Source organism: Rhipicephalus microplus, chromosome 5, assembly GCF_043290135.1.
Source record: "Rhipicephalus microplus isolate Deutch F79 chromosome 5, USDA_Rmic, whole genome shotgun sequence".
NCBI lineage: Eukaryota > Metazoa > Arthropoda > Arachnida > Ixodida > Ixodidae > Rhipicephalus > Rhipicephalus microplus.
In genome coordinates, this window is record NC_134704.1 from 35,938,168 (window position 1) to 35,965,338 (window position 27,171).

Here is a 27,171-nt window from a genome sequence, read left to right on the forward strand (position 1 = left end):
TTTACGTACTGCACTTGTGTAATAAGTTTGTGTTGCAGGAAACGTGTGCTCAACATCTCGTCAGGACTTGATGACGTAGGCAGTGTGCGCTCTGAGCTGGCGTTGTACCTGCTGCTGTCATGGGCCATTGTCTTCCTGGTCACATGGAAGGGCATTCATCAGAGCGGCAAGGTGAGTCTAGCTGCATTACACAGATTGGTAAGGTAATCTTTTTTGGGCCTGCTACCTCATCACTATTTTCTGGTGTAGCAAATGCTTATCTGAGGGTATACTGTGTTAACGGGGAGCTTGATATTCTCAGAAAATGTGCCGTCTTTCAGAGGTGCCTGCTGTTGCACTCATTTTACCATTCCTTTATTATAATTCATTTATTTTCAAATGGCACCACAGAATAGTACAAGAAACACGCAATAATACACGGACATGAGCACACGTAATGTCCTCGGCATATGAATAAACATCACATGAGAGTGGGTGATTTTGTTCATTCATGTGATCTCTCTCTCTCTCTCGTTTTTTTTCTGTGGTGCCCTTACAAAATAATTGAACCATACTTTGAAGACCAACTCTTACAATATTATGGACTGCACAAAAAAAAAAAAGTTTGTCTTCAATGGCACAGATACTTGGCAGCCTTCTTGTAAGATTTTATGTTTGATACGCAAGCAGGTATGCCATAAGATGTTTCCAAAAATACGTGTTTTTGATGCTAGAGCTGCAAAAACAGTCACTAGTGTTACGTCTTCCGTGAAGTGGTGGATAAAAAGAACTAGTTCGGCTTCTTAGCATGACGTCAAAGATGCGGTGTCAGTGTCGGGTAAAAATTTTTTAGGCAATGGGTGCCGTGATTCGTGTAATTTCAGCCAACCAGTACAATGTGTATGTGTAGGTTTATTTCTGAGCTTTTAATTAAAAAACTGAATAATTAGTGCTAGTTCAGTAGCATTGTCAACATTTTCTTTGCATTATACATTTTATATTACTCAGTTATTTAACAGTTTAGCCAATCTAAATTTCAGTGCTAGTACAGTAGCATTGTCAACATTTGTTTTAAATTATGTATTTTATTCTGCAGAGTTGTTTAACAGTTTAGCCAATCTAAATTTTTGTTCCCATTTGTTTTAAATCTTCAAGTACTTCACTTTTCTTCTAATTAGCACATACATACATAAGGCATGCTGTCATTCACTTATGTTGAAGCAGATATCTGTATTTTCATGCATATTGAGCAGCGCTCCAACACTTTGGATTTTCTTTTCGTATTTATGCCATAGCCTACATGCTGAAGTGTACCCAATACTTGTACAAAGCATACTGCATAGCGGAAATGCAGATGCAGGGAGGCGACTTCATTTACAATGCTAATTCAGTTGCTGCACTTGCTGTGCAAACTGTGCGAAGGTGATCACGTGACCCTTTTCTTGCAGATAATTTGGTGTACGGCCCTGTTTCCTTATGTGATACTGCTGGTGCTGCTTGTGCGAGGTGTGACTCTGCCTGGTGCCGACGCAGGCCTCCTCTTCTACGTGACGCCCCAGTGGGGAAAGCTGCTGGACCCTCACGTAAGCCATTAGGACTGCAGGTTTTGCTTTCGCCATCTTTTCGAACTACAAAGTTGTGTCTAACAATAAAACTACAGGCTCCTAAATTACCGTTCCTTCTTTCGTTCGTAGCGAGGTTCTTGTTCAGGAAGACTTGGTGCCTTCACGTAATATGCTAGGGCTTTTTGATGAGCTGCCAACTCGTAAAAAGATCACGTGTTTTGGGACACCAACTGCCAAAAAAAGAACATTCCACACTTGCCATCATGGCTAGAAGCGGCACTGACTAGCACTATTTGGTTTGCATGTGCAGAAATGCACAAAAAAAGTGGATGGGAGGATGTATGCCACTATAGCTCCACTGGTGGAGCATCATTGTGCGTTATTTGAAGGTTGCGGGTTCAGTCCCAGCCGGTGGAAAGTTGTCTTTTTATCTGCTTTATTTCTCCACACTTTTATCAAAATACAGTTTAAGGGACCATGCAACAATTTTTGTGTTATAATGGAATAGTCTCACTAATAGTGCTTGAAGCGTTAGGAATCACATGCCACAAAAATTTGTAAAATCTGTAAAAATTGCAAAAGTTTATAAAATCAGGCGGAGTTACAGGCATTTTTAAAGGGACCCTGAAATGGATTTTCGAAGTTTTCTCAGCGTTTAGGCTAGAGCATCATCAAACCATCCGCACCACAAGTTTAGTGACATGCCGTGTACCAAGGCCACTACGGACAACTGTGTCATACCTTCTTTCTCACGTCTGCCTGGCCTCCTCAACTCATGAGGTATGCTAGAATCGCTGGAAATCGCAGAGCTTTCATGAGTGCACTCGACGATTTGAGCTTTTACCAATCTAGACCTCTGAAATAGAACGCCGACAGGTTGTGCGCAGTCTCGGAGGCCATCACATAGTGCACCTGGCAGCACACACACTGTCTGGCAACAAAGACGAAGATCGCGGAGTGACTCTTATCTGCTTCAATAGGTGCCGCCATCCTAACAGTTGATCTTCGGCACATTCTACACCCATGACAGCCAGTCAGATCAGCAGCCGCGGTGACGTGGCTGCTGACATGCTCTGGCCAATAGAATGTCGCTCTGTGAATGGGCGATTCAAAACGCGTTGGGCCAAGTTGCAACGATCTGCAGCGATCGGCAGCTTTAAAGCGTTGCAATAGATTACACAGTTTATGCAGAGAGCTCAAATCAGTCTAAATAACCCTTGCGACTTGGTCTATCAGCCCAACGCGTTGGTACAAAATTGGCAAAACGATTTGAGGGTCCCTTTATTAAACACTTTCTCTCTCCTTTTGTACCAGCAAGAGTGCTGAAACCTGCACAGGGAAGAGGATGACAAGGGAGCAAGAATATGTGTCCCTCCATCAACGCTCATCACGACCTTGAGCACTTTTCTTTTTTTCTTCAAGTGCACACCTTACTTTTAGTGTGATCACGAGCTTGCGCATAGGCACAGGGCAGCATACTGCTGCTAACACATTAACTATGCAACTCATAGTGCTGGAATCAGCCATCAGCTGTGGACTTTAAATATATGGCACAGTAATTTGGCTATGTGGCATCATTTGTAGAGAAAAGAGTGAGCTATTCGTAGCTGACTATAAGAATTGATTGTAAATTCGAGCCATGTGCTGCACTAAAGTGTTTAGCCCGCGTGTGGACCATGCTCAAGAAATATGGCAAGGCCCCTTTAAGGTATATATTGTCTCTTATATTTTCTTGGCATCATTGACTGTTGGTTATCACTAAGTTTGGTGCTAACAAAGAAACAACGAGCCCTTAGATTTCTCTTCTTTTTGTAAATACTAATGCTTATTTCATCAACTGCAGCCTTGGTTGAGTCAGTTATGCTCCTCTTTAGCGAATGTACCATGTGCCAAGAGGACGATACCTGGTATTGCAAGCACACAGTTGAAGCTTTCGCATTCTTATGTTTAGAGTCCCATGGCCTTACTGGCCACAACCACAGCAGCCCCCTTAGTTTTCAAATTTAAGTAAATTTATTTTCGCGTGTTTAGCCTGCTTAGAATAAAAGCTTTGTGTGTTTTGAGCGCCCTCCCTGACTTTGCAGAAGCAATTCGTTCAACAAGTACTAACATGATGTACCTGTTGCACCGGTCATGGAAAGGTAATCTATAGGCACGTAAAAAGACTTATAAACTTAAACTCTTTATTATTCAGAGACTGCGGGTGCAGCAAACGTCTCAATGTGTATTCTGTTGCTTTGCATCAACAGGCCAGCTTTGGTGAAATGATGTGTCAGGCCAGTCCACATATCCACGATAGAAGAGACTTATGAACTTTCGAGATAATTTTGAAATACACGAAACAGATGTCAGAACAAGAGTGTCTATGTAGCAATAAATACTAACTTCGAGCCATTGCAGACGAAAGAGGAGAAAAACAAACCAACCTGGGCTATCAATACTATTGCCATGCCTAAATGCTTGATGGGCTTGCGTATGAATATTTGTGGAGATTGTACTGCATAAAAATCTGTAACAATTAGTGTAATCTCATTCAATTTTAAGGCTTCTTCATTACAGGTGTGGATAGCTGCCGGCACCCAGGTATTCTACACGTTTGGCATCGGCTTCGGCTCAGTCATAGCCCTGGGCAGCTACAACAAATTCCACCACAACTTCTTCAGGTTTGTGTTTCTTCTGTCTGCATAAACCATGAAGCATTGTTTGAAAAATGATATTTAGTAGCTTTTAATCATCAGACATTGACAGAAGTATCTATTGTAAATTTGCTTTGGCGGGCAATAACATGCAGACCTCTATTTCATTGTAAATTTCTTGTTCAGTGTGCTGTGCCTGCCACTCGAAATATGCTCTAAATCAAAATAGAAGCGAAGGAAAAAAATGCCAGATCTGCGTGAAACGCACATCTCGGTCACAGTAAAAGCTTAAAAAGTTGCCTATGTAAGGCCTGCTGTAAACTCGCTTAGGGAAACTACGTAATACAAGTACACTGGCAAGATACCCACGACACTTGAAATCATAATTTTTGTGAAGTAGCTAAGCACCTACCAAATAGTATTCTTCATTCTGTGGAGAAGCGAGGTATTGCTACACATCTGTTAAGAATTACGTGCACTTTGTTGATCCTGTGGCTGATGATGATGAATAATTATGGCTGAGCCCTTTTTAAAGAGCTGAATCCATTTAACAACCAACCGTCCCATTATGCAGTTCGTATTGTGTGATGCTTTGTTGCTGTTTTACTCTTCTACTATGCTATATTACGTATGTTAACACAATCCCTTACTTGGCATGACGCATGTATGTATTTATTCAAATCTAAGACAATATATATTTTTTATTTTTTTTTGCATTATACTCTAGGGTCGGCTTAAATTTGAAAATTTCGAAAAACGCGTCATTCTGCATTGAGAAAAGCGGTGCGCAACCAGCGCCACATAGATGCCATTATAGCCGTTATAGACGCGTTGTCGCCAAGCTAATAGCTGGCTTGAGTACACACATGAGGCCGCCATTTTGGTCACTGTAGCGAGTGTTGAGGCGAGCATTTGTCATTTAAAGTCGCGCTTAGAGTGGTTTGTGTGTGGCTTAGCTCAATGGCGCCAAATAGGTGGTGTCAATATAGTGCCGCTTATAAAAAGAACATTGTCCAAGTTGCGAAGTCTTCGTTCAACATTCAAGCCGGACGGGACTTTGGTGTGGAATGTCACTGGAGGGGCTGCGGCGTGAGACGACAACCCGGGAACTTTTATTGTGTGCTTTTTTAAGAGGTGCGGCATATCCAATGCACTTGGTAGCACCGAAGATTGCGCACTGTTTGAAGACAGCGACAACGAAGTTAACAACGCAGCATTTTTTTTATGAGTGTGGCGTTTTTATAATGCAACTAAAAGCAGTGGGAAAAATACAGCAAAGAAACACATGCAACAGCACTTGCGACTGTATTAGATGCAAAGCAGCTCTTTGGCTTACATGTGTAATGCCATATCTACATGTGTCCGTATGAACGCTCCGCAACGCGTTCTCCTCGCTGCAGGTGTTGAAGTGGTGCCAAGTAGGTCATGCCGCAGCTGCACATTGAATCTATGCTACCCTCGCACGCTTACCTCGTAGGTGCGTGCTGACGTCACTCTCTCCCTCACCCATAGCACGCTCGCCGCAGCTGCCGGCTTTTCCGTCCACTACTTGTTACACACTTCTCTCTCGCCTCACCCTCTGCACCGCCAGCAACACTCGACTGCACGTCGAGTGGAAACACTCTTTTAACTCATTTGTCAGCGATGAAACTTTCGTGCTTTTGCGTCTCGTACAAACATGTACTTGAGTAAATGCTACACCGAGTTTCACTTCAAATTATTCTTCTAGCACCCGTGTCGATGCTCATTTCAACTGGGTCAACGCCGTGCGCACCACTTCTGATTCGCATCCCATCAGGGTTCTCTTTGGAAAGAGGGCCCATAATTTTTGTTTCTCGAGTTATTTGCATCATGAACCAACTGCTTTGCTTCATATCCTCTAAATGTTTCCTCTTTGTGAACGCTGTCATCATTGTTTCACTCTGCCTACACTCGCGGTAAGTTTTTTTTCTCCAAGCTTAGGACTTTTGGAGGGTCGGCTCAGAATCGGGGTCGGCCTAGATTTGAGTAAATACAATAGTGTTGTTGCTAAGAAGTTACAAGCACCAGCGTGGCTCTGGTAGAATAGTCGACTGCCATACAGAGGTCCCGCCTTCAAATCTCATCTGACCCTGGATATTTTTTTCTCGTTTCGAAATAATGGTTACAGAAACTTGCTCTGGTAGGCGACAGTTATGTCACCAAATCTGGTTGTTGTGATCTCATAACAGCTTCTACTATAAAAGGAAGGAGTCAGTGCTTGTCACATGACATTTACATGCTCCTATGCTTTGGCACAGGGTAGAATGCGAGGAACCTGTGCCACTACCAGATGTGAGCCAGGATAGCGTGGCTGGCCAAAGCAAAGCGAGAGTGTTTTTCCACTCACCGTGGCTCTTGCCTCCTAGTAGCTTGCCACCTAGTAGTGCTTGTTCCTTTCTTCATTAATCAGAGATTACTCTACAGTGCTCTTAGTCATTGCATCAAACAAGACTTTTCTTTTGCTGTAGGCCCCTGTGCTCAGATTTGGGTGCATGTTAAAGAACCCCGGGTGGTCGAAATTTCCGGAGCCCTCCAATACGGCGTTTCTCATAATAATATGGTGGTTTTGGGACGTTAAACTCTACATATCAATCAATCAATTAAGATTTATTTTCTTTGCACAGTGAATCGATTCGAAGATTGCTAGGGTTGTGGCTTGGGAGAGTTGGTTCATGCTTAAAAGAAGGAAAAACAGCGCAAAATTCAAACATACACAAGACGAAGAAGGAACCACACAGCGCTCGTGTCGTGCCTTCTTTGTCTTGTGTTTTTTAGAATTTCGCACTGTTTTTTCTTTCAATTAAGTGCTTTGAAGAGTACTTTGTTTGGATCACACAGGATCTCTTACATAATCGTGCGCAGGGTTCTCCTTCAAAGGGGGCGTATCTTAGTCACAGCACTTCCCCCTCCCCTCCCCATGATGCCAAAATATAAAGCTGGCGTTACACCCCCCCTGTTCTCCCTCACAGTGCACATGCCTATGGTCTTTTATACGCTTTCCTAAGATGACTTGAAAAAGGGAAGTCTTTTTCTTCTCAGCCAATGTACTATTGGCGCTCTGCTGCCTCCCTTTAAAAGCTTTCAGCACCTAATGCAGCTTCGCTCTGCCTCCAGGCTGGCCCACCTTTGACTAAGCAACATTGTCATGCGATGATGTATTATGGGGATGTCATCACGTGGTAACTTTTTGCAACACTTGTGCCGATGCTGCCAGAGGCCAATTTTTCGCGTTTGATGAGGCATCCAAGGCATTTGCCTTGAAACGCCCCTAAACCACCTCTGAAAATACTAAGAAGATAGCATTATTTTTTCCCGGCATTTCTCATCCTTGCAGCACAGTTCGTGACACCAGCTGTTTGTTCACATGACGTCAGGATAAAGTAAGCTCTTGATTGATTCATACATGAAAGATATCTGTCGTGAATGGTTGCCTACCCTGCTCTGCGATGCAGTCTCATGCCTGGTTTGTTTTGTCTCGCATGACTATCGTGCGCGATAAACTGATTTCACTTCATTTTCTGCATTTGTGACTGCTCTAGCGACGGAGATAGCAGTACAAGTAGCAGTAGATAGAAATGTACAAAATCCTGACTGGCTCAATGCTAAGTGCTGAGATCCCATGGTTCCCTAAAGCAATAGGTGGTGAGGAGATACCACTTGTAGGTAGGAAGTACTGTTTCCTCTTTGAACTCGGTGTGGTTTAAAAAATTCTTTTGGTATACCTAAGCTTCCCACACAGTGCCTTAAAACTTTTATTGTGTAACGAAAGCTCACAGTCATGCTTAGCTAGGAGCTCTTTAAATTTTCTCATTGACCCGACTGTCAATGTGCAGGGATTCCATGGTGCTGTGTATAGTGAACCCGATGACGAGCATTGTGGCTGGCGTGGTGATATTCTCGGTGCTGGGCCATCTGGCGCACATAACTGGTCACGATGTTGGTGATGTGTTTCGCTCAGGTAAGTGATAAGTTCTCCCAATAGCAATACTGAAAGTACATGACCACCGACTTTGGTGATCTTGCTTACCAGTGATATGATTTTATTGAAATATCAAAGGGACTGACAACCGTTTTTCTCAACCCAGTTTTTACAGTGCTCAGAAAACTTACCTTTGTAGTGTGTGTAGACTTAGTGGTTGATCTCAACAGTACCTACATGGTTGTCTTATAAGCAGTATTTTTTTCAATCTAAAAAGCTCCTAAACTGTACATCGACACTCTCCGAGAAAGCTGTGGAACGATAGTGATGCTGGTAGCCCTCCTGGCGTTATGCTTAAGGTTTTGTTTGTGCGGCGGCTGCATTTCTGATGGAGGCAGAATGTTGTAAGCCCGTGTGCTCAGATTTGGGTGCATGTTAAATAACCCTAGGTGGTCGAAATTTTCGTAGCCCTCCACTACAGCGTCTCTCACAATCATATGATGATTTTGAGACGTTAAACCTGACATATCAATCAAGCTTTTGTTTGCACATGAGTGAGGGAAACTGGGGTTAATTACCTTCATATCTGTTGTAGCGTGACGTCACTTATCACTGCGCACCCAGTGCGCGCATTCCTGTGCGACCGATCACGTGGTTCTGCGCCTATATATGGTGCGTCTTCTAATAAACTTATCAGTTGCTTCTTGGTATGCTGTCTGCTGCTCACGTTATTACACTGGCGACGAGGATGGGATCCGCCCCCTTGTACTAGCTCAGTACGAAGCAGTATTGCGGGCGATCGGCGGTCGACAGCCATGGACCAGAAAACAACGGCAGCCATGGCCTGGGACGGTTGAACTCGGCGGCACTACCTTCGGCAAGAGGCAACGCAGTCGTCGGGGAAAGCAACCCGATAAGTATACTGCACTTTTACTGAACAATGGCGCGACTAGGCAAGCTAGACGAGTTCGACGAGAAGGATCAGAATTTTGAATCCTATCTGGAGCGTTTTGAGCACTTCGTCACCGCAAATGACATCAGAGAGGAAAAGAAGCTGGCAGTATTCTTGAGTGTGATAGGACCACGAACGTACGAGGTGCTCAAAAGTTTGGTAGTACCCGCTGTTCCTGGGGACAAGTCCTTTGAAGAGGTCACAGTGCTGTTGAAGAAACACTATAGCCCACAGTGCTCGGTCATTGCCGAACGTTGCAAATTTAACAAGCGAGCACAAGAAGAGCAGGAAAGCGTCGAGGACTTCATAGTGGCCTTAAAACAGTTAGCAAGGAAGTGCGATTTCGGTCAGTTTCTGCAAGACGCGCTGCGAGACAGAATAGTGGCAGGCATAAGACGCGAGGAAACGCAACTCGCCCTATTTGCTGAAGAAGATTTAACCTTCGAAAAGGCGTGCAAGATAGCCCAGGACCGAGAGCAGGCTGCGCGGCAGACAGCGTTACTTCATGCAGAAGGCAAGGAAGCGGCTTTTTATGCAATGGCGATAAGAGGAAAAGGAAGCGAAAAGAAATCGAAGCTTCGGAAGCTCAAGGAAGCCAAGCGAGTTTGCGAAAGATGTGGCAAGGCGCATGCGGCTAGTGTTTGCTGGTATAAGAACGTCCAGTGTCACAGCTGTTCTCAAATCGGTCATCTACAGAAGATGTGTCCAAGTAATCGCAGAGAACTCAAGACTGCAAACGTGGTGGACTGCTCTGATAGTGACTCTGAATTAGATGTGTACCATGTTATCAATACCGTGCGTTCTGGGTATGAAGTGCAGCTAAACGTAGAAGGGCAAGACCTCTGCATGCAGATTGATACGGGAGCAGCTGTAACACTAATTCCTGAGAGTGTGAGGCTGAACGCATTTCCTCATGTCAAGTGCGAGCCATCTCGAGTCACCCTAAAAACATACACTGGGGAACCTGTTCCAGTAAAAGGGCAATGCAACGTTTCCGTTACGGTGGGAAAACAGTCTTTGCGGCTACCCGCTATTATCGTCAAGGATAACGGCAAGCAGCTACCATTGCTGATGGGGCGAAGTTGGCTTGAAAGGCTCGGGCTTGACTGGAAAAGCGTGTTTGCTATAAATGTAAGCGACTCTCACAAGGTAGAGGCGGTTAAAAAGAAGTTCCCAGGGGTGTTTTCTAAGCAACCTGGAAAAGTAAAAAACTATCAAGCAAGGATAGTTTTAAGCCAGAATTGTACGGCTATTTTTGGCAAGGCCAGAAACGTCCCATTTGCGCTTCGAGATAAAGTGGAAGGCGAGCTAGAAAGGCTAGAGAAAAGCGGTGTTATACGCCCCGTAAATCGGAGCGATTGGGCCACGCCAGTAGTCGTAATCCAAAAGAAAGATGGTTCACTGAGGCTGTGCGGGGACTACAAAGTCACCATTAATCCTGTTTTAAAGACCAACCACTACCCATTGCCTAGACCGGAAGATTTCTTCGCTGCCATAGCTGGCGGCAGAGTGTTTTGTGTGTTGGATCTTTCGGCCGCGTATCAGCAGATTCCGCTCACTGCCGAGTCCCGACCACTGCTAACTATTAATACGCACAGGGGGCTGTTCGAGTTCCAGCGCTTACCATTTGGGGTAGCCAGTGCGCCAGCCATTTTTCAGTCCTTCATGGATGAGGTGCTCAAAGGCATACCGCACGTGGGATGTTACATAGACGACGTCATTGTGTCGGGAAAAGACTTAGCCGACTGTCAAAAAACGTTGGAACTAGTCCTGCAGCGGCTGAGTGACTACAACGTGACACTGAAAGAGGAAAAGTGTCGGTTTTTTCAGAGCACTGTGACTTATCTCGGTCACACTGTGTGCGCTGAAGGTATATATCCTACAGAAGAAAAGATAAAGGCGATCACAGAAGCGCCAGAGCCCACTTGCCAAACAGAGCTAAAGGCTTATCTCGGCATGTTAACCTTTTATGCAAAGTTCTTAAGTAACCTTGCCTGCGTGGCAGAGCCATTGTACCGTCTGTTGCGCAAGGGCGAAAGGTGGTCGTGGACACGGGAGTGTAGCGAAGCATTTGCTTCTACGAAACTGTTACTTGTCAAGAGTAATGTGCTCACTTTTTACGATGTGGCGAAACCAATGGCTATGACATGTGACGCTTCGTCGTATGGATTGGGGGCTGTCATTTTTCATGAGACCGCAGAGGGACACGAAAGGCCAGTGGCATTTGCTTCTAGAACACTTACAGCCGCAGAGAAAAACTATGCTCAGTGCGAACGCGAAGCATTAGCACTGATGTTTGGGTTAAGAAAATTCCACCGCTACTTGTATGGACGAGAGTTCACTCTTTATACAGATCATCAGCCATTGCTCGGAATATTAGGCCACGACAAGCCGGTGCCTGCGCTTGCTGCAGCTCGAATGCAAAGATGGGCAATTACCCTGGCAGCGTACCAGTATAAACTAAAATACCGAAAGGGAAGAAATGTTGAAGTGGCTGACGCTCTGTCTCGGCTTCCACGGCCTATTGTAGCGGCCGATGAACCTTCCGAGTGTCTCTTGCTATTTGACAGCATGCCCCTCAAAGCGGATGACGTAGCGCGAGCCACACGACGTGATCCCACCTTGTCTCGCGTGACGCACTTCATCTTAAATGGATGGCCTTCAGAGTGCTCTGAAGCATTTAGACCATTTTATTCCCGGCGCGACGAGCTATCAGTAGAGCAAGAATGCATAACGTGGGGATCAAGGGTGATCATACCTGATAAGCTCCAGCTACAGGTCTTGCAGCTATTGCATGAGGACCACCCGGGATCTAGTCGCATGAAAGCGTTAGCAAGAAGCTTTGTGTGGTGGCCTGGCCTCGACCTTTCGGTTGAGAGCTACGTTCGACAATGTCAGGTTTGTCAGGCCGTCCAAAAAGCTGCTTCACCGGTTCCTTTGCAACCATGGAATTATCCCACAAGGCCCTGGCAACGCGTGCACGTCGATTATGCGGTAAAGGGCTCTCAGGCGTTCTTGGTTCTCGTCGACGCGTTCTCTAAATGGATCGAGGTCTCGCCTATGTCATCCACTACTGCTAACAAAACCATTGAGAAGCTACGTAGTATGTTTGCCGCGTATGGTCTGCCAGAGGTACTGGTGAGTGATAATGGACCGCAGTTCATTTCCGAAGAGTTCGCGGCCTTCTTAAGTGTAAACGGTGTAAGGCATGTCAAGACACCTCCTTATCACGCGGCTTCTAACGGAGCGGCCGAGCGTTTAGTGCAGACTACCAAACAAGCACTGTCAAAGCATGTCTTGCAGGACAAAGCTAGCCACCACAAACATTCATTTCGGGAACGCTTGGACAGCTATCTAATGAGTTACAGGACTACTCCGCACAGTACCACTCGCCAGACCCCGGCAGAATTATTCTTGAAAAGACAGCCACGGGTAAAGCTGTCATTGCTAAAACCAGATTTCGAGCTCTCCATGCGGGAGCAGCAGCAACGTACCAAAGTGCAAAAGGACATGTCTAGGGGGGTTCCGCGATGTTTTGCTGTGGGGGACGCTGTGTGGGTGAAGACTGTGCGAGGTGAAACAGTGTCGTGGGAAGATGGTGTCGTGACACAGGTTATCAGTCCCGTAACCTATCTGGTGAAAGTGTCGCAGGCGGTGCGATTTACGCATTCGGACCACATCAGAGCCCGCCACGGAAGCCAGGATTCTTCAAGTTATCCGCAGGCACAACCTGCTCCAACGGCATCCGTAGACACGACTCCACCGACGGTTCCGATGGCGTGTGGGCCAGTCGCCGGGTCGCCTCTCGTAAATCCACACGCAACCGACTCTGCGACGTCTCTCCTTCCGGCAACTGCATCGCCCACGGCCGGAGCAGCTGCCTCCGGCTCGCCGGACCAGCCCAGTGCCGACGACGCGCCACCTGCAGCCGAACTTCCAACTCTGCGTCGTAGTGCACGTGTACGACATGCCCCGAACAGATACCAGTCCAGTGACTTTCGGAAGTAATCTGAAGGGGAAGGAGTGTTGTAGCGTGACGTCACTTATCACTGCGCACCCAGTGCGCGCATTCCTGTGCGACCGATCACGTGGTTCTGCGCCTATATATGGTGCGTCTTCTAATAAACTTATCAGTTGCTTCTTGGTATGCTGTCTGCTGCTCACGTTATTACAATATCGACATTTTCGAAGGTTTTAGAATGTAAAAGGTTGGTAGAATAAGTTTTCCGTACGCTGGTTTTCACGCGAGGTACTTTTACTGCCCTGCGAGCCAGACGCTTAAGGCCTTCGCAGTTAGTCCTGGCGAGGCGTGCTGGAGCTAATCTCGGAGGTCGCAAGGCACTCATTGTACTAAGTGCACAGCAGGTGCTGCTGTGCTCTCGGCTAAGGTGACGCCCCTGTATTTTTTTAAAAGCAGCGCGAGCTCCTCCTCCTCTCGGCGCTGTTTTCTCCTTACCCATCACTCGCAGCCGCCATTAGCTTGCGAGACTCGCAGGGCACACGCGGCCTGCATGCAGCACATGGAAGCGCTTTCCTTGAAATGTGACAACTCTGAGCACAGATTCACAAAGCTAGTTGTACGTAATTAATCATGAACTCACCTGGATTTTAGAACATTTTTTATAGTATCTGTAGCGAAAATGCCTTTTAGTTAGTTGGTACCTTAGCGGTCATCTTGCATTTTGTAAGCAACCAATCGCATCTCGCGTTTTGTGAGCAACATAATGTAGCAGAAAGAAATCCCGTTGTGGCACGGTGGCACCTTATGCGCGAACATCTTTCTGGACCTGGGACTTCTTTTGGCAAGGTGAAAAACCTAGCATTTGCACATTCTGATTGAGTTCATAAGTGGGAGACGTGTGGCTCGCACCAGTAAAACAATTGGCAGAGCATGGTAAATGCAATCCTTGGAAGTCTACTGGTGCCATTTTTCTGTTTGGATACCGGGGTGTTTGTTTACTTGACACATTTAGGAAAATTGAGCTACATCGTGAACTGCCGTTGACTACCACTCATTTCTAAAGAAAATAGAAAAAAAAAGGAAACAGCAGACTGACAGCATATAACTGAGGCAAAATGGCGTTGCCAGAACACTGTAGGCCTTGCCTAGCTTTGCCCAATGGCACCGCTGCTGATGCTCACAATAGCAATGAAGGCTTTTGACTTGGGCTGCCCATTGTTGTGAAACTTCAACATTTTTCTCTGCCAACGGCCGGTATATAAGTCGAGGGTCGACTTTTCATTTCTTTTTTGTAAATTTGACCTATATTTCGGTTTTTACAGTTCAAACAATAATGACAAACATTTTTTCATGGTTGGCACTGTACTAGACTGCTTTGGGGGATGAACAGCCGGCGCTAGTGCCATAAAAAAAACCTTGTGAAACTGGAACGAACCTTTGAAAAAGATTGCAAATGTAGCTCCAGATCAGTGCTCTGGCTCAGTGGCAGTAGTTAATTTTTTGGTTGTTCGTATTTTTGATGAGCTGAAGATTTTGTGATCCCCTGTCAAGTTTACGGTGTATTTGTGTCTGTAAAATGCTAGTGGATGTGAGGCAATATGGGGTAACATGCAACCCAAACAATGGCAACCATTATAAATGGTGTAAGTGAGCACTGTCCAGTCATAGCTGTGGACATGAGCAGTGTGTCCATACCGAGTGCTGCCCTGTAAATGGTGATAAATGGACGGCGCACACTAAGTCATCTTCAATGCTTGCCATTGTTCAGGCTTCATTTGATTCTTATAGTACCCATTGCTTTACTCTAGGCAGCCTGTCCGATAAAGTGTATTGCACTCAGTCGCAGAATATGGTAAATATTTCAGGACCGGGCCTCGCATTCCTAGCCTATCCTGAAGTCGTGGCCAAAATGCCAGCGGCACCTGTCTGGTCGGTGCTGTTCTTCGTGATGCTGCTTGTGGTGGGCATCGACAGCCAGGTCAGTTGCACGTAGCGTTTAGGTGCGCTTCCTAAAATTTTAAAATCTGCTCATTTGTCTTTGGCAACGTTGTGTGCAGAATGTTGCATACTGTTGAGCTCATTATAAAAGGGATCACTAAAGGTGTCTTTTAGATTCAACATTGCAAACACTTTACCGTATACACTCAGTTAAGAGCCACGCTCGTGTAAAGGCCACTTCCCCCCAACTTGGCAGCCCAAAATTCGAAAATAAAAAAAATAAATGAAGATAACATAAAATATCTTGCCTGCAAATGGCACCCATGTCACATCTTGCATACGTTCCATTGTGTGGAAGCCACCAGGTGGCAATTGCTGTCCTGCAGTTTCGTCATGTGGCACAATCTGTGAGTTTTGGGCGCATGGAACTATTTGGGTGTTCTTGTTACTTGTCTTGCTTGCCCCATTGGTCCTATGTGCCGCCACTTTTATTTCTGGTTCTGTGCATTTTAAGTAAAGAAAATTATACTTACGCTGTGGCTCATGTATGGCAACACACTCAACGACCTGTCAAGCGTGGTAGTGCCTTCGTCAAAATGATAATACATATATAACGGCACACTGCACAGTTATTTTAAACGAACGTACATTCATTATGCAGGGGGTTCAGTTTCTGCAAAACCCGATGTCTTTTCCTCTTTCATAGTTGACACAACTGACACTATCATGTTGTGCACAAAGTGCCTCAAATGTTTCACCAAAATTTTCAGTGGGGCCTTTAATCATCACTGCAATTGATTGCACTTGTTATTCTTCACATGTTGTCGTTGTTGAGGTGTATTTGTGTGTTCTTGCAGTTCTGCACAGCCGAGGCCCTCATAGCCGGCCTCATTGACGTGTGGCCTGTGCTTCTTCGAAACCGTCCGCAAGTGACGCTTCTCTTCTGCACCATTCAGTTCCTCTTAGGGCTCAGCATGGTCACCCAGGTGAGAGGCTGTCACCACTCTGTTCTTTAACTGGAAGGAGGTATTGCATAAATCGCTTCGACAAATGCTTTTCTAATTTGCATATAGCTCTTTAATTATCAGTGAAAGGGAGCAAAAGGTGATGCAAGTCAGCTTACTGCTTGCTGTTGAAGTATTTGAGTGCTTCCCTGTTTGTTTGCTTTTTCTATCACTTACTCTTTTCTGTGCGGCACTTTTCATCCCTAACTAAGGGTGTGGAAATGCCACTTAAAAATCCGCTATGTGCTCAGCTCGAACTGCTACGAGTTTGTTTTTATTGGAAAACAAAAAAATTTGTGTAAGTCTAGACAGACATATTTTTTCCAGAAGCAAACATTCTGCTTCATTTCTGCATCTTCTAATGAATCATTGTTCTCGATTTCAGGGTGGCATGTATCTATTCCAATTGGTTGACAGCTACGCTGTGTCGGGCATAACGCTGCTGTTTATAGTGTTTTTCCAGAACGTGGCCATTTCCTGGTTTTACGGTGAGTCCTTTTTACACTTTCCACTGGATGCAGTTAAACTCGCACAATGCCCGGAACCAATATAGAATAATGGTAGGAATCGCAGCCAACAGCGGAAACAATCTTTCTTGGCACCCTTAAACTCTTAATATTGCCGCATTAAATATTGCCACTTTCATCTTTCTCGCAAATATAATGCCGCTTTGTTTTTGCCACAATGCAGCAAGCGCGCATTTGAATGATTTTCCTTGTTGCTTACAGCATAACCTAGAGCATGTCCTTATCATCATCAGCCCGGCTACGCCCACTGCAGGGCAAAGGCTTCTCTCATGTTCGGCCAATCGACCTGGTCTTGTGCTTTCTGCTTTCACGTTATGCCTGCAAACTTTTAATTTGCAGGCATAAGGGAATAGTGCAGTGTATCTTGGTTGGAGGGGCAAGCACTAGTGTGGTCTGAGGGGGCAAGTGGCCCTTCTACTGATGCCCACGCTTCACACTGCGATTGTCGGCAGTGATCACAGGTCGGCAAATTCACTAATGAGTTGACTCATTCAGACTCACCCAAAAGATCCATTTTGTTCTCAGGGCTCACTAGACTCAGGCTCACTAAAATTTCTCTCAACCGGATTCTCTCGAACCCAAACTCGTCTAAATATTGCTAATTCGAACACACTCAGACTTATGGCTCGATCTGAGTTGAATCGAGTCTAAGTGTGTCAACTCGTGAGCTAGTTTGCCGACCTATGGCATTAATACCTCGATATAGCTGTCAGCAGGCACGAAATGCTTGGTTGGGCTTCGTGTGCTGCTCCTTGCGACATGGGTGATTTCCGTTGTTTTTGTAGGCTGTCCTATGTGGATATTCTTTCCGCTACCCCACACATGCTTGGCGGACAATTTTTGTTTTTTTTCTTTTCATTTCAGGTTCGAACAAGTTTGCCAGTAACATAAAAGAGATGATTGGCTACGCACCAAACTGGTTCTTTCGTGCTTGCTGGATGGTGTTCGTGCCCTTCTTTTGCATTGTAAGTAGAGAGCAGTGCACGTGTTATGTAAATCGACTGCCAGATAAACAGTGGCAAAATAGTTGTGCCACATGCATTGGCCTTTTGACTCAAGAATGATAGTAGAATTTTTGTGTTCCGAGTGGGAACATTCACAAAATTGGAGAATAAATGCTTCGGGATGTGGGTGTAAGTAGGGAGAGAGCAGCACAGTCTTTGCCCGTCGTCTACTTAGGCAGCACCTCTACAGTGAACAAGATCCACTCAGTTTTCACGCAGACTTCTACAAGCACATCAATTTGAAAGCTAGGTAATTAAAGGACTCTTTAGATGCTGAAAATGCCACTGGTGTAATTAAGTCTTATATATTTAAATAATTAACTATATATCTATCTATATAAATATTGCTGATAAAATTTATACCTTCTTTGCATGTACCGTGAGTATAGTGGCAAAACATTTTTTCTTGGGAAGAATGTTTCAGAACCCTAGTGAAACCTCCTCAAAGATTGCTGGCTTTTGTTAAACTGTGCCGAGTAGAAAAAAAATAACATATAAAATTTGTTATCATGTATTTAGCTTTAAAATAGCATGTTACATATTAAAAAGGTTCTGCTTAGTTGTCCTACTCGATAATTGAGGAATTTTCTGTTTAACGGCCAGCTATATATTTACAAAAACAACAAAAATCTTCAAAGTTCACACTTTAAAAAATAATAAACTCGAGTATTTTCTAAGCAATTTTTATGTTAGTGTCATTTTCAGGAATGTGTACTTTTGTTCAGAAATGCTTAAACATAAAATAGATGTCAAGTCTCCCCCCCACTCCTCTAAAAAAAATGTGAAATCGGAAAAAATGTCAAATTCATCTCATATTTGACTGCATTTTTTGTGCTGATGTGGTTCAATTAAAGAACTTTCATGCTGCAGCGTTTGATACAACACTTCACTGCTAAGTAAGGGAAAAAAATCTTATGGTAGTATCAGCACATAGTGCTACAGGGCTGTCTGAACAAGTGGTATAGACTGTTTTAAGTTTGCAAGCGTTGCACCCACAAAAACTTCCGGTCATCTTATTCACCAGCTCCTAATGTCGAAACTGAAAGCTAGTTTTTCAAGTTCTTTTCAAGGGTAAAGCAAGTCTCTCATTTTTCACATAAAAAAAGCATGCCTAATGTACAAGGGAATCTTTTATAACTTTTATGTAGCTCAAAAGAACATTTATTTGAATATATTTCACTAAATTAGGGAACGAAATTGTAGAAAATCAGTGGGCTTTTTTCTAAAGCTTGTTGTCCACCGATGCTATTAAGGCACATCGATGGACGAAACTGGATGTCATTGAGGGTCTGTGTTTGTAAGCAGTGAAAGGGTCTATACTAAATAGAAAATGCGCACAACACGTGTTACTTCATTCGGTATGTACGAAACTTACTATGTACTTCACTGCTAAGTAATGAAAAAAAGCTTATGGTAGCATTAGCACAAAATGGTACAGGTCTGTCTGAACAACTGGTATACGAAATAAAAAGTGCACACGTGTGTTAATTTATTCGATACGTAATAAAAGACCACTTTCCCGAAAACCACATTAATATAAAAAAATGCTTATAGAGGAAGTTTGAATTTAAGAAAAAAAATATGAATTTTGAAGACCTATGTTGTTTCTGAAAAGATGTAGCTGGCACATAAACACAACATTTAAGAATTATTAGGTAGGATAACTAAACGGAACCGCACTTGCAGGAACACTGCAGTTTCGAAGCTCAACACACAAAAATAGATTTTATTAGATGCATTTATCTATCAGGCATAGTTTAACTAAAGCAAGTGAACTCCAAGGGGGCGCCACGGTCTCGAAAAGTTTTTTAGCGAGAAACATTTCACCACAATACTTCATGGTAAATACAAAAAAAGGTATAAATATTATCAGCCAAATCTTCAGTGGGCGAGTGCCATGTCTGGGATACTTGACGCGAAATGACCCATATATATCATGCAAAAACAAAAACGTTTTCTACACTCGCTGTCAGAGCTGCGAGCGGCGCTAACACTCCCAGGTTTAAATGCAGAGATATACCCGACAAAGTGTACGGGAGGAATACAATATGCCATAGCTCAATCCGTGGAGCATTAGACGCGTTGTAGTTTCTAGGTCCAAGCCCTGCTGTTGGCGAGTTGTCTTTTGGTGCCTTGTAATATTTTGACATTTTTATCCTAATTACTACAAGCTACATCCTACATGCTTTCTTTGGCTTGACTGTCTGTTGGTTGTGAATAATGTTGCGTCTAATAAAGAAAACAAGCCCTTTAAGTTCCCCTTTTGTTTTGCGAGTGTGCTTATAAACACACAAACACACACGCACCCACATCTAAGAGTACATGCGAGCACTGTACGGGGGGAGGTTCCATAGCAGCACAAGGATGTGCATGTGGTTCTCTATTGCATACTGCAAGCGTATGTGGTCTCCGAAACTGCCATAACTTTTCACCTTGTTGTCCTTGCAGGCCATATTCGTATCGTCCATCATTCAGTACCGGCCACCAGTGTATGCCAGGACGTACTTCTACCCTTGGTGGGGTGAGCTAAGCGGCTGGTTCATGGCATTAATATCCATGATGATGATTCCCACCTATGCCATCTACTACCTAATCACCACCAAGGGATCTCTTTCCAAGGTGTGCCTTTGAGAATGCACTTGTCTCTTTTCAAGTTTCACTTTGTGGAACAGATGAAAAATTTGTCAACATGGGGTGTCGCTGGGGTAATACACTCAAGCCCCATTATAACAAGGTTGCATCTTACATGAAAGTAAGTTCATTATTCCATCCGAAAATTTGTTTTAAAGGTATATTCCTTACACTGTATAAGGCTATTCTTCGTTTACTTCGTTATAACTGATATTTCGTGATAATCGGGTTTGCTATAGTTCCGCTGTTTGAGTGTACAAGATATATGAGTATGTACACCGAAAAGCAAGAGTTTTGGGGACACGAGGTGTTCGAGAAAGCTACATCGTCGCTTTCTCCGGGGACGCATCCTCCAAATAGTTATGCAAGCCTGTAGTAAGTATGGCAACCTATGCAGCCACGCTGCCTTGAGTCACGTCGCTGGAGCCGATGTTTGGCGTTGTTGAAACCACCCCTATAAAGGATACCCTGTGCTCATGAATTTTTCATCTCTTCGAGCTATTTTCCTCTAAACCTCTGTCTTTTCTTAGATTTCGCAGAATAGACATTCGCTAATAACGGGCATTTTCGATGCATAGCATTCCAGCCATTTCTTTAGATTTGCTTCTAACATACATGCGATCACTACCAAGAAATCTATTTTTAAAGGGACACTTAAAGACACAACCGTTTTTTTTCTTATTACTAAATAACGATTTCACAATGCCGAAAGCCCACTCTTGCTTGGACAGCGAGAAAACGCACGAAAAAAAAAAAAAAAAAACGGGTGGCGACGCCTTTTTCAAATTCCCGCGCCAGACGTCATCACTTATAGATTTTGAAGGTGTATACCAGGTCACACATAGTTCTTAATTAGTAAAAATGAAGTACACTGTCCTCTGGGAGAGCCATACTTAATGTTGCAAGTTGAAGAGAATTTCATTGAGCCAATGTTGCCAAACTAGTACAAAAGATACGCTTTGAAGTTTGCGACATCACTCACGGATGTTTGTTGCCAAATTTAAAAGTGAAGTTTTAAGCTCGATTTTCTCCTCCGTTAAATGTATGATGGTTAAATTTAGGACATTAGATTTCTCGAAGTACAATTGATAAATGAAAGCCGATTCGTTGTATCACTTTAGTGTCCCTTTGAGGTGTGCTTTTCATGGCGTGCTCATATATTTTGCATTTCGTTTTGTTTAATTGTTAATATTCAGTATTAGTTAACACTTTTAGTCTGGAATATTTTAGTTATCCTTCTACACATACTTGTATTGCTGCTAAAAGAACCTCAACCTTTATTTTCCTGTTTGCTAGTCATAGTATAATAATAAACATATTGCTGCAATTTTAGCGGGCATAAAGTTTATCAAGGGTGCTTTGTCAGTTGCTTTTAGTGTTCCTCTGTAGAGTTTCTTCATTTTGAAGTAAAGAGTGATGGAAGCGCCTCCGCTGCAACGGTGACAGGTCCTGTCAGTTGAACAACATCAAAACTGCGTCTCTCTTCTTTTTTTAAAAAGAGAAACAAGTTCTGGCTACCACTTCACTTATAAAGTGACATAAAGCTTATTTTATCACTTTTGGTTTTGCAAATGCAGTGAAGGAGCTATAAATCAAAATTCCAAAGACTCAGAATCTCTGCATTTGTCATGCTAGATACAAGTACCATTACCATGAAAAGGCATCAATGCTATATTCAACAGACAACATGTATAGTGATAATGGGCCACAATCCCTGTTGGGCTGTGATGTACACTTTAGACATTCCACGCCAAAACTATATTGTGGGCCACTTGGTTTAGTCTGAGCAATTGGGTGCCAAAGCATCCATTTGCATAGCTGTATTTGTTACTTGCAGATATTAGTGAGGAAGGTGCTAAACCTACTTTGTTATAGGGAGTGAATTGTTTTATCTATGTTGACTCTATTGAGGTTTGACTGCATTATAATCTTCCCAGCTAGTCAATTGTGTGCTTTACCTTCATCTTTTGTTAAACGTGTACTGATACAAAATTTCGTGGCCAAGATAGCCAGCGAAATCGATACCTGTGAGCATGCGTACATCATGCACCACATTTCAACAGTGAATATAGCTTTGAAGGTGCTTTACAGCGATTTCGAAGTTTGAATTTTGAAGGTGTTGACACCATCTTAAGGGACCCATTGGGGACCCCCTTACTTTCCTCACGTCTCCACACTGCAGGCAATAAAACAAGTTATGATGATGTCGTAGCCAGCATTTTTCTTTTGCCACATTTGTTCCCGGAGTTTATACATCTCGACGGCTGGACCCAAATGCGTGGCCGCGGCGAACGTGTTAGAAATTTAATCCTTAGCGACACTTCCGTTCGATAGTAATTTTTGATGCAGACCATGTGGAAGTGCATCACAATTCTGTGTGCCGATGTGGTCATGAGCTGCACATGCCAGGTGGGGATAGCTGCACCCTGCGTCTTGTCGTTTTTGGAGCTCTCTCAAACCTGTAATTATCTGTCACATGCTGCAGCAAACGATGTGTGGTGTTGTGACTAACAGGCCCCCAGCAACACATTGTAGCATAAAAACGCAATGCCAGAGTTTTTGTGTCAGTACTGCTTTGACTCTGTTAATCGAGTAATCGCATAGTATCACAACCAAAGCTGCATATGGCTTTTCGAAAAAGGTTCACAGTGTATTATAATTTGATAGTGCTAAGCAGTTCGACTTAACAGTGTCACAAAGCTGATAAAGCCGGAAATGGGTGCACCTAATACCTCAATGTTTCCTGTATGCACATATTTGATGTTCATGTATTAAACAGTACTTCTATGAGTTAGATATTTGCTGCTTGATAATCAAGATTGTTTTCTTTGCACTGATGTTTGATTCATTCTGCAACACTATTTTAAGACTTGACTTCTGAAAGGCTGATTATATAAACATGTGTTGGTTATGCAATTTTGAATCTATCAAATATTTTGGAATTTCATGTGTATTTTGACCCGTGCTAACTGAGCTTTGCAATACCTACCACTATTATCGTTGTCATCTGCCTTCTTCTCAAGTCACATGTAAGGCTTTTGTGAAAATGTTCAAGAGCTGCCTAAATAGTAACGCCCACAACTTTTTTTTGCCATCTTTTATTCTTGAAATAAACTAGGCACCTCAAAATTATTGTCGTTTAAATACCAGTGACCTTGAACATTACATTTACATTTGCCCAGTTGCACTATTAATCGAGAAGATTGGCACTGTAGCAATCTGTAAAGTAGGTACTATCTTCTGACACTGTCAGAACTTATGGTGGTCCTGAATGAATTTATGAAATGGGCATAAATGTACGTTTTGGTATTGAGAGGTCCTTCAAGACCACTGATAAACTAAAGTATCACAATGGCCTGTGTCAATGCAGTATAGGCAAGTCTGATAGACTTTCTATTTTATCCATAACACTCTTAACCTTCACGAGTGTAATTTCTTTGCTCGAGGGGCAAGGGTCAGGTTCTGTTGAACAGTACATTCCCACTCACTGTAAGCAGCAGTACTAGTTTCGATTAAAGCTTTCTACAAATCGTGGGCATTCCCAATTAATCATGCAATGTGCAAAACATGTTTTGTGAGTGAAAAATTGATCGTGCACTAAGGGATTGTGTTTTTTGTTTGCAAAGGTCGTGCTTCTGAAAGAAAAATGATTTGTTTTATAGTTTCATTTAGGAAAAAAAAAAAAGATGAAGTTGAGCTAGTCATGCGTTAATGTCTCAACATGTCACATAGCAATTTGCAAAAGGGAGTGCCATGCAGTCTCACGAAACACATTTGAGAAACAGAAAAAAATCGCTGGGGGCATTACTTTTTTGGTAGCTATCACATATGACAACATTGGTGATGTTACATATGGTGCGATTGGCATGCTGTTTTGCAACCTGTGGTTACAGCAGTGTGATTGTTAGATTCTTTATTACCGTGTAGTGTTGCATGTTGTGCATGATTCTACAAGCCTTCTCACAATCCCAAAAGTATTGCATCCTTTAACGTTCGTGCGGAAATTGCTGTTGATTCTTTGTTCAATTCTGTTCTTTTAAGGAAATGTCACAGAAAAAGTTTGTCTTGTTTTAATTTCTCAATTTGATAGCTGTAAGTGCTTGACAGAAGAGGAAGAAAGAATTCAAAAGAAGTACCCAATCAGTACAACCAGTTTGAAAATGTTGAACGAAACGGTTGTATGGCCTTCAGTCAGCACAAAAAGCCGACTTACACACTTCTGCATCATAACTCTTTTTGAGTGTCAAGAATAACCATCTTTTTCATGTCTGAGGCTGTTCTGTATTCGGGGTGTGTTTAGGATGCAATGCATAAAAGATGCTGTACACAGTTATTCGTGGTGGTGTCGACGAATTGAGGCTTTTGCTGTGAGAAAGTAGTTAAGTCTTACACACAATTGTCGTGTCGATGGATAGCCTGCCTCCACATTCTGTGATTTCCTGGACGTGAGAGTGCCTGCAGTAAAAGGCGCAGAGCATTGAATGAGAGAATTGACAACTGTTTCTGCCGTGGGTTGAAATAGACATAACATTTGTAGAGTTTCTCCAAGAATGCCTTGCCTATTGGAGAAATTGACTGCGTAATGTGTTACAACTAGCGAGCACATGCAGATTCCTCATGCTTTCACTACTTCACAGCATCCAGTGTTAGTAACCTGTTAGCTGGCACGATAAAAATTGCTCGAACACTTTTTGCTGACAGCAGTGCTTGAACAAGTGGTCTTGCCTTGACGAAGACAACACCATTAGTCGAAACACTGGCTCCAGCGGCAGCCCGTGTTCAAAGATTTTTTGTCACATTGAGCTTCCACCCTCCCCTGAACTTCTCCCTTATTGGTTAACTGCATACAACTTTGTAATCTCTGCTCACAAATGTGTATATTGGTTCCTCTGTTCCTGTTGTGAAGACGCAATTTTTCTTCTCTCTGCTTGTACTAACAAACACTATCCCATCTCTTTTAGCCACTTCATTTCATGCATAACACCCTTCACGTTGTACTGACAGTAGTGGCTCTCATGTATGCCTTGGAGCATAACAGCCAGGAGCTTTGCAGCTGTATCTTGTCACACAGTCCATAAATCTCAGCCAATAACAGTGTCGAAGTTGAACAGCTGTTTCAGCTGTACTCACTGGTGTTGTAGTGTTACGGAACCATCATGAAGTGTTGTGGGTATTGTGGCACCTTTGTCATGTTCCATAAGTCGGTATTCGCTGGGAATTTGGAGCTGACAGAAAGCTGGAGCTTCGGAGCTCCTTCCCAAATGTTCTATGCGAACGGAGGGGTCATTTTTCTTAGTAACCACCGCAATTACTACATTGAAAAGGCTTGTGGCGCCATAACTAGTGCGTAATTTCAGAAAAATTGTTGAATGTTGCTTAATTCAAGAAAACTCGGCATGTTAAGGACTCTATAACTTGTCAATTAAAAATTGCATCACAAATCTGCAAACTCTGCCCAGTAACTCATCAAATGTAGACTAAATGGGTTGGGCCATACACTGCTATCAAATGAACATGCTATCAATCCAACAGTAGTTCTTTTTGCAAAATCCCTCTAAAAAATGTAGCAACTTCATGTGAGCTGATAATAAGTTTATCACATACGTCCTTTTGAGATGCTCTTGTGGGTACAAGAGGCTGCAATGTATCTTTTATGTACTTAGTTACAAGTTTATAAATGTTAGGATATGAAACATACCTCTTTTCAACAATGTAGAATGAAGACAAATCCTAAATGAGTGTTCTCCTTCCTAGAGTATCTAGAATTTAACTTTGTTTCTTATTTGCAATAGCTGCATTTGCAATAGCTGCATGTATTGAACCCACATTAACAAATTATTGTGCATATCTAACAGTTGTAAAATGCCATTGAAATATTTTCAATATATGAAATATTTTCAATTTTATATATCGAAAGACAGTCTTGTGATCCCCTTCAGACTTGATATATCCAGGTTTGACTGTAAAGGTAATTTAAATCAGTATAAAGAATTTCAAAGGCACTTGGCACTTTTATTCTTCACATATATTTGAACGTGGGGAAGAAGAGTTTATCCCCAAGCTAAAGTTTATTTTGGTATATTTGGCGACAACTTTTCTTGGCATTGAAGCGATTGCTATTGAGCCAAATTGCATAAATGTAGTTCCAGAATAGCGTCCGTATTTTCAATGGGAAACATAAAAGTTCTATGGAGTGGAGGAACATAGAAGTCTATGAAATATGGAGGAATAAAATGGTGTGGCAGGAGTGTGCACAGCTTGCTAAAACAACGTTGCCACTAGCATTGCACTTTGTCCACTGCAGCGACTACAACTGGGTGTAACGTCAACTAAGAAGCCAAATCGTCAAGCCGAAGCGGGACCACTCCTGGATCCTCTGGCAAAGCCAACCCTTATTGCTGACTGATGGGCTACCTCAGCAGCGCAAGCGATTCCTTGTCACGTCTTTGTTGCCTGGCTGCAAGTGCATGACTTTGACCATGACGCGGACAGTCCTCGTTCCCGTCTTCAAGGCCACACCTGGGCTGCTCAAAGCAGACTCGTGTTACCCGAGGTCACCAAGATGAAGCTGATGTGATCCTGTTGCATTTCTGAACAGATTTTTAAAAAGAGATATACTCTGCGTTTTGATATGATATTTTCCGTCCCTGTTGTATGAGAGAATATTTTGCCTATAATATATATAGATAACAATTTTTAAAGTTGTGTTGTTTCTTCCTCGACTAACATGTCTGGCACACTGTTGGCTTTCTTTAGCTTCTGCATGCCTTTATGCACATGTGTGCGAATTAAGGCAAAAAATAAGCCGGTTTCGTTTGAAAGCCAATGCACTGATAGCAGCTGGAACACACTGGACAATCGTGCAAAGTAAGGGTCGTAGTTTTGTTGACCTGGTGCGCGGTAGTAAACATTCGCCTATTAAATTTACAAGCATTGTATGGAGCATGAACAGATCCACCTCTATGTCTGTGAACGCCTGCTGTGGCTATGCTGGTGGGATGCGCAGGGTTGACCACATCTAAGGGGAACACATT

General features: G+C 43.2%; 2 protein-coding genes across 5 annotated transcripts in view; both read left to right on the top strand.

The window, feature by feature from the left end:
• LOC119174720 (sodium- and chloride-dependent GABA transporter 1-like) overlaps positions 1-26,838 on the top strand; it is a 31,264-nt gene extending 4,426 nt beyond the window's left edge. For all 4 annotated transcript variants that reach the window (XM_075895205.1, XM_037425752.2, XM_075895207.1 and 1 more), the window contains exons 5-14: positions 39-171; positions 1,428-1,562; positions 4,104-4,207; positions 8,035-8,159; positions 14,899-15,011; positions 15,829-15,957; positions 16,361-16,463; positions 17,367-17,467; positions 19,955-20,125; positions 26,442-26,838. In XM_075895205.1, the coding sequence (XP_075751320.1) occupies positions 39-171; positions 1,428-1,562; positions 4,104-4,207; positions 8,035-8,159; positions 14,899-15,011; positions 15,829-15,957; positions 16,361-16,463; positions 17,367-17,467; positions 19,955-20,125; positions 26,442-26,543 (1,216 nt within the window). In that variant the 3' untranslated portion in view covers positions 26,544-26,838. The remainder of the gene's footprint in view (positions 1-38; positions 172-1,427; positions 1,563-4,103; positions 4,208-8,034; positions 8,160-14,898; positions 15,012-15,828; positions 15,958-16,360; positions 16,464-17,366; positions 17,468-19,954; positions 20,126-26,441) is intronic.
• On the top strand, positions 8,710-9,946 carry LOC119168143 (uncharacterized). The gene is made up of 2 exons (XM_037419548.2): positions 8,710-9,878; positions 9,925-9,946. The coding sequence occupies exons 1-2, from the start codon at positions 9,061-9,063 to the stop codon at positions 9,944-9,946; spliced, it is 840 nt and encodes a 279-aa protein (XP_037275445.2). The 5' UTR covers positions 8,710-9,060.
• Positions 26,839-27,171: the final 333 nt, after the last annotated feature.

Bases quoted from the DNA above. Each gene is read 5' to 3' on its own strand.
- LOC119168143 (XM_037419548.2), top strand. From the start codon at position 9,061: ATGGCGCGACTAGGCAAGCTAGACGAGTTCGACGAGAAGGATCAGAAT. The intron at 9,879-9,924 runs GTATGAAGTGCA...CTCTGCATGCAG, and splicing joins ATCAATACCGTGCGTTCTGG to ATTGATACGGGAGCAGCTGT.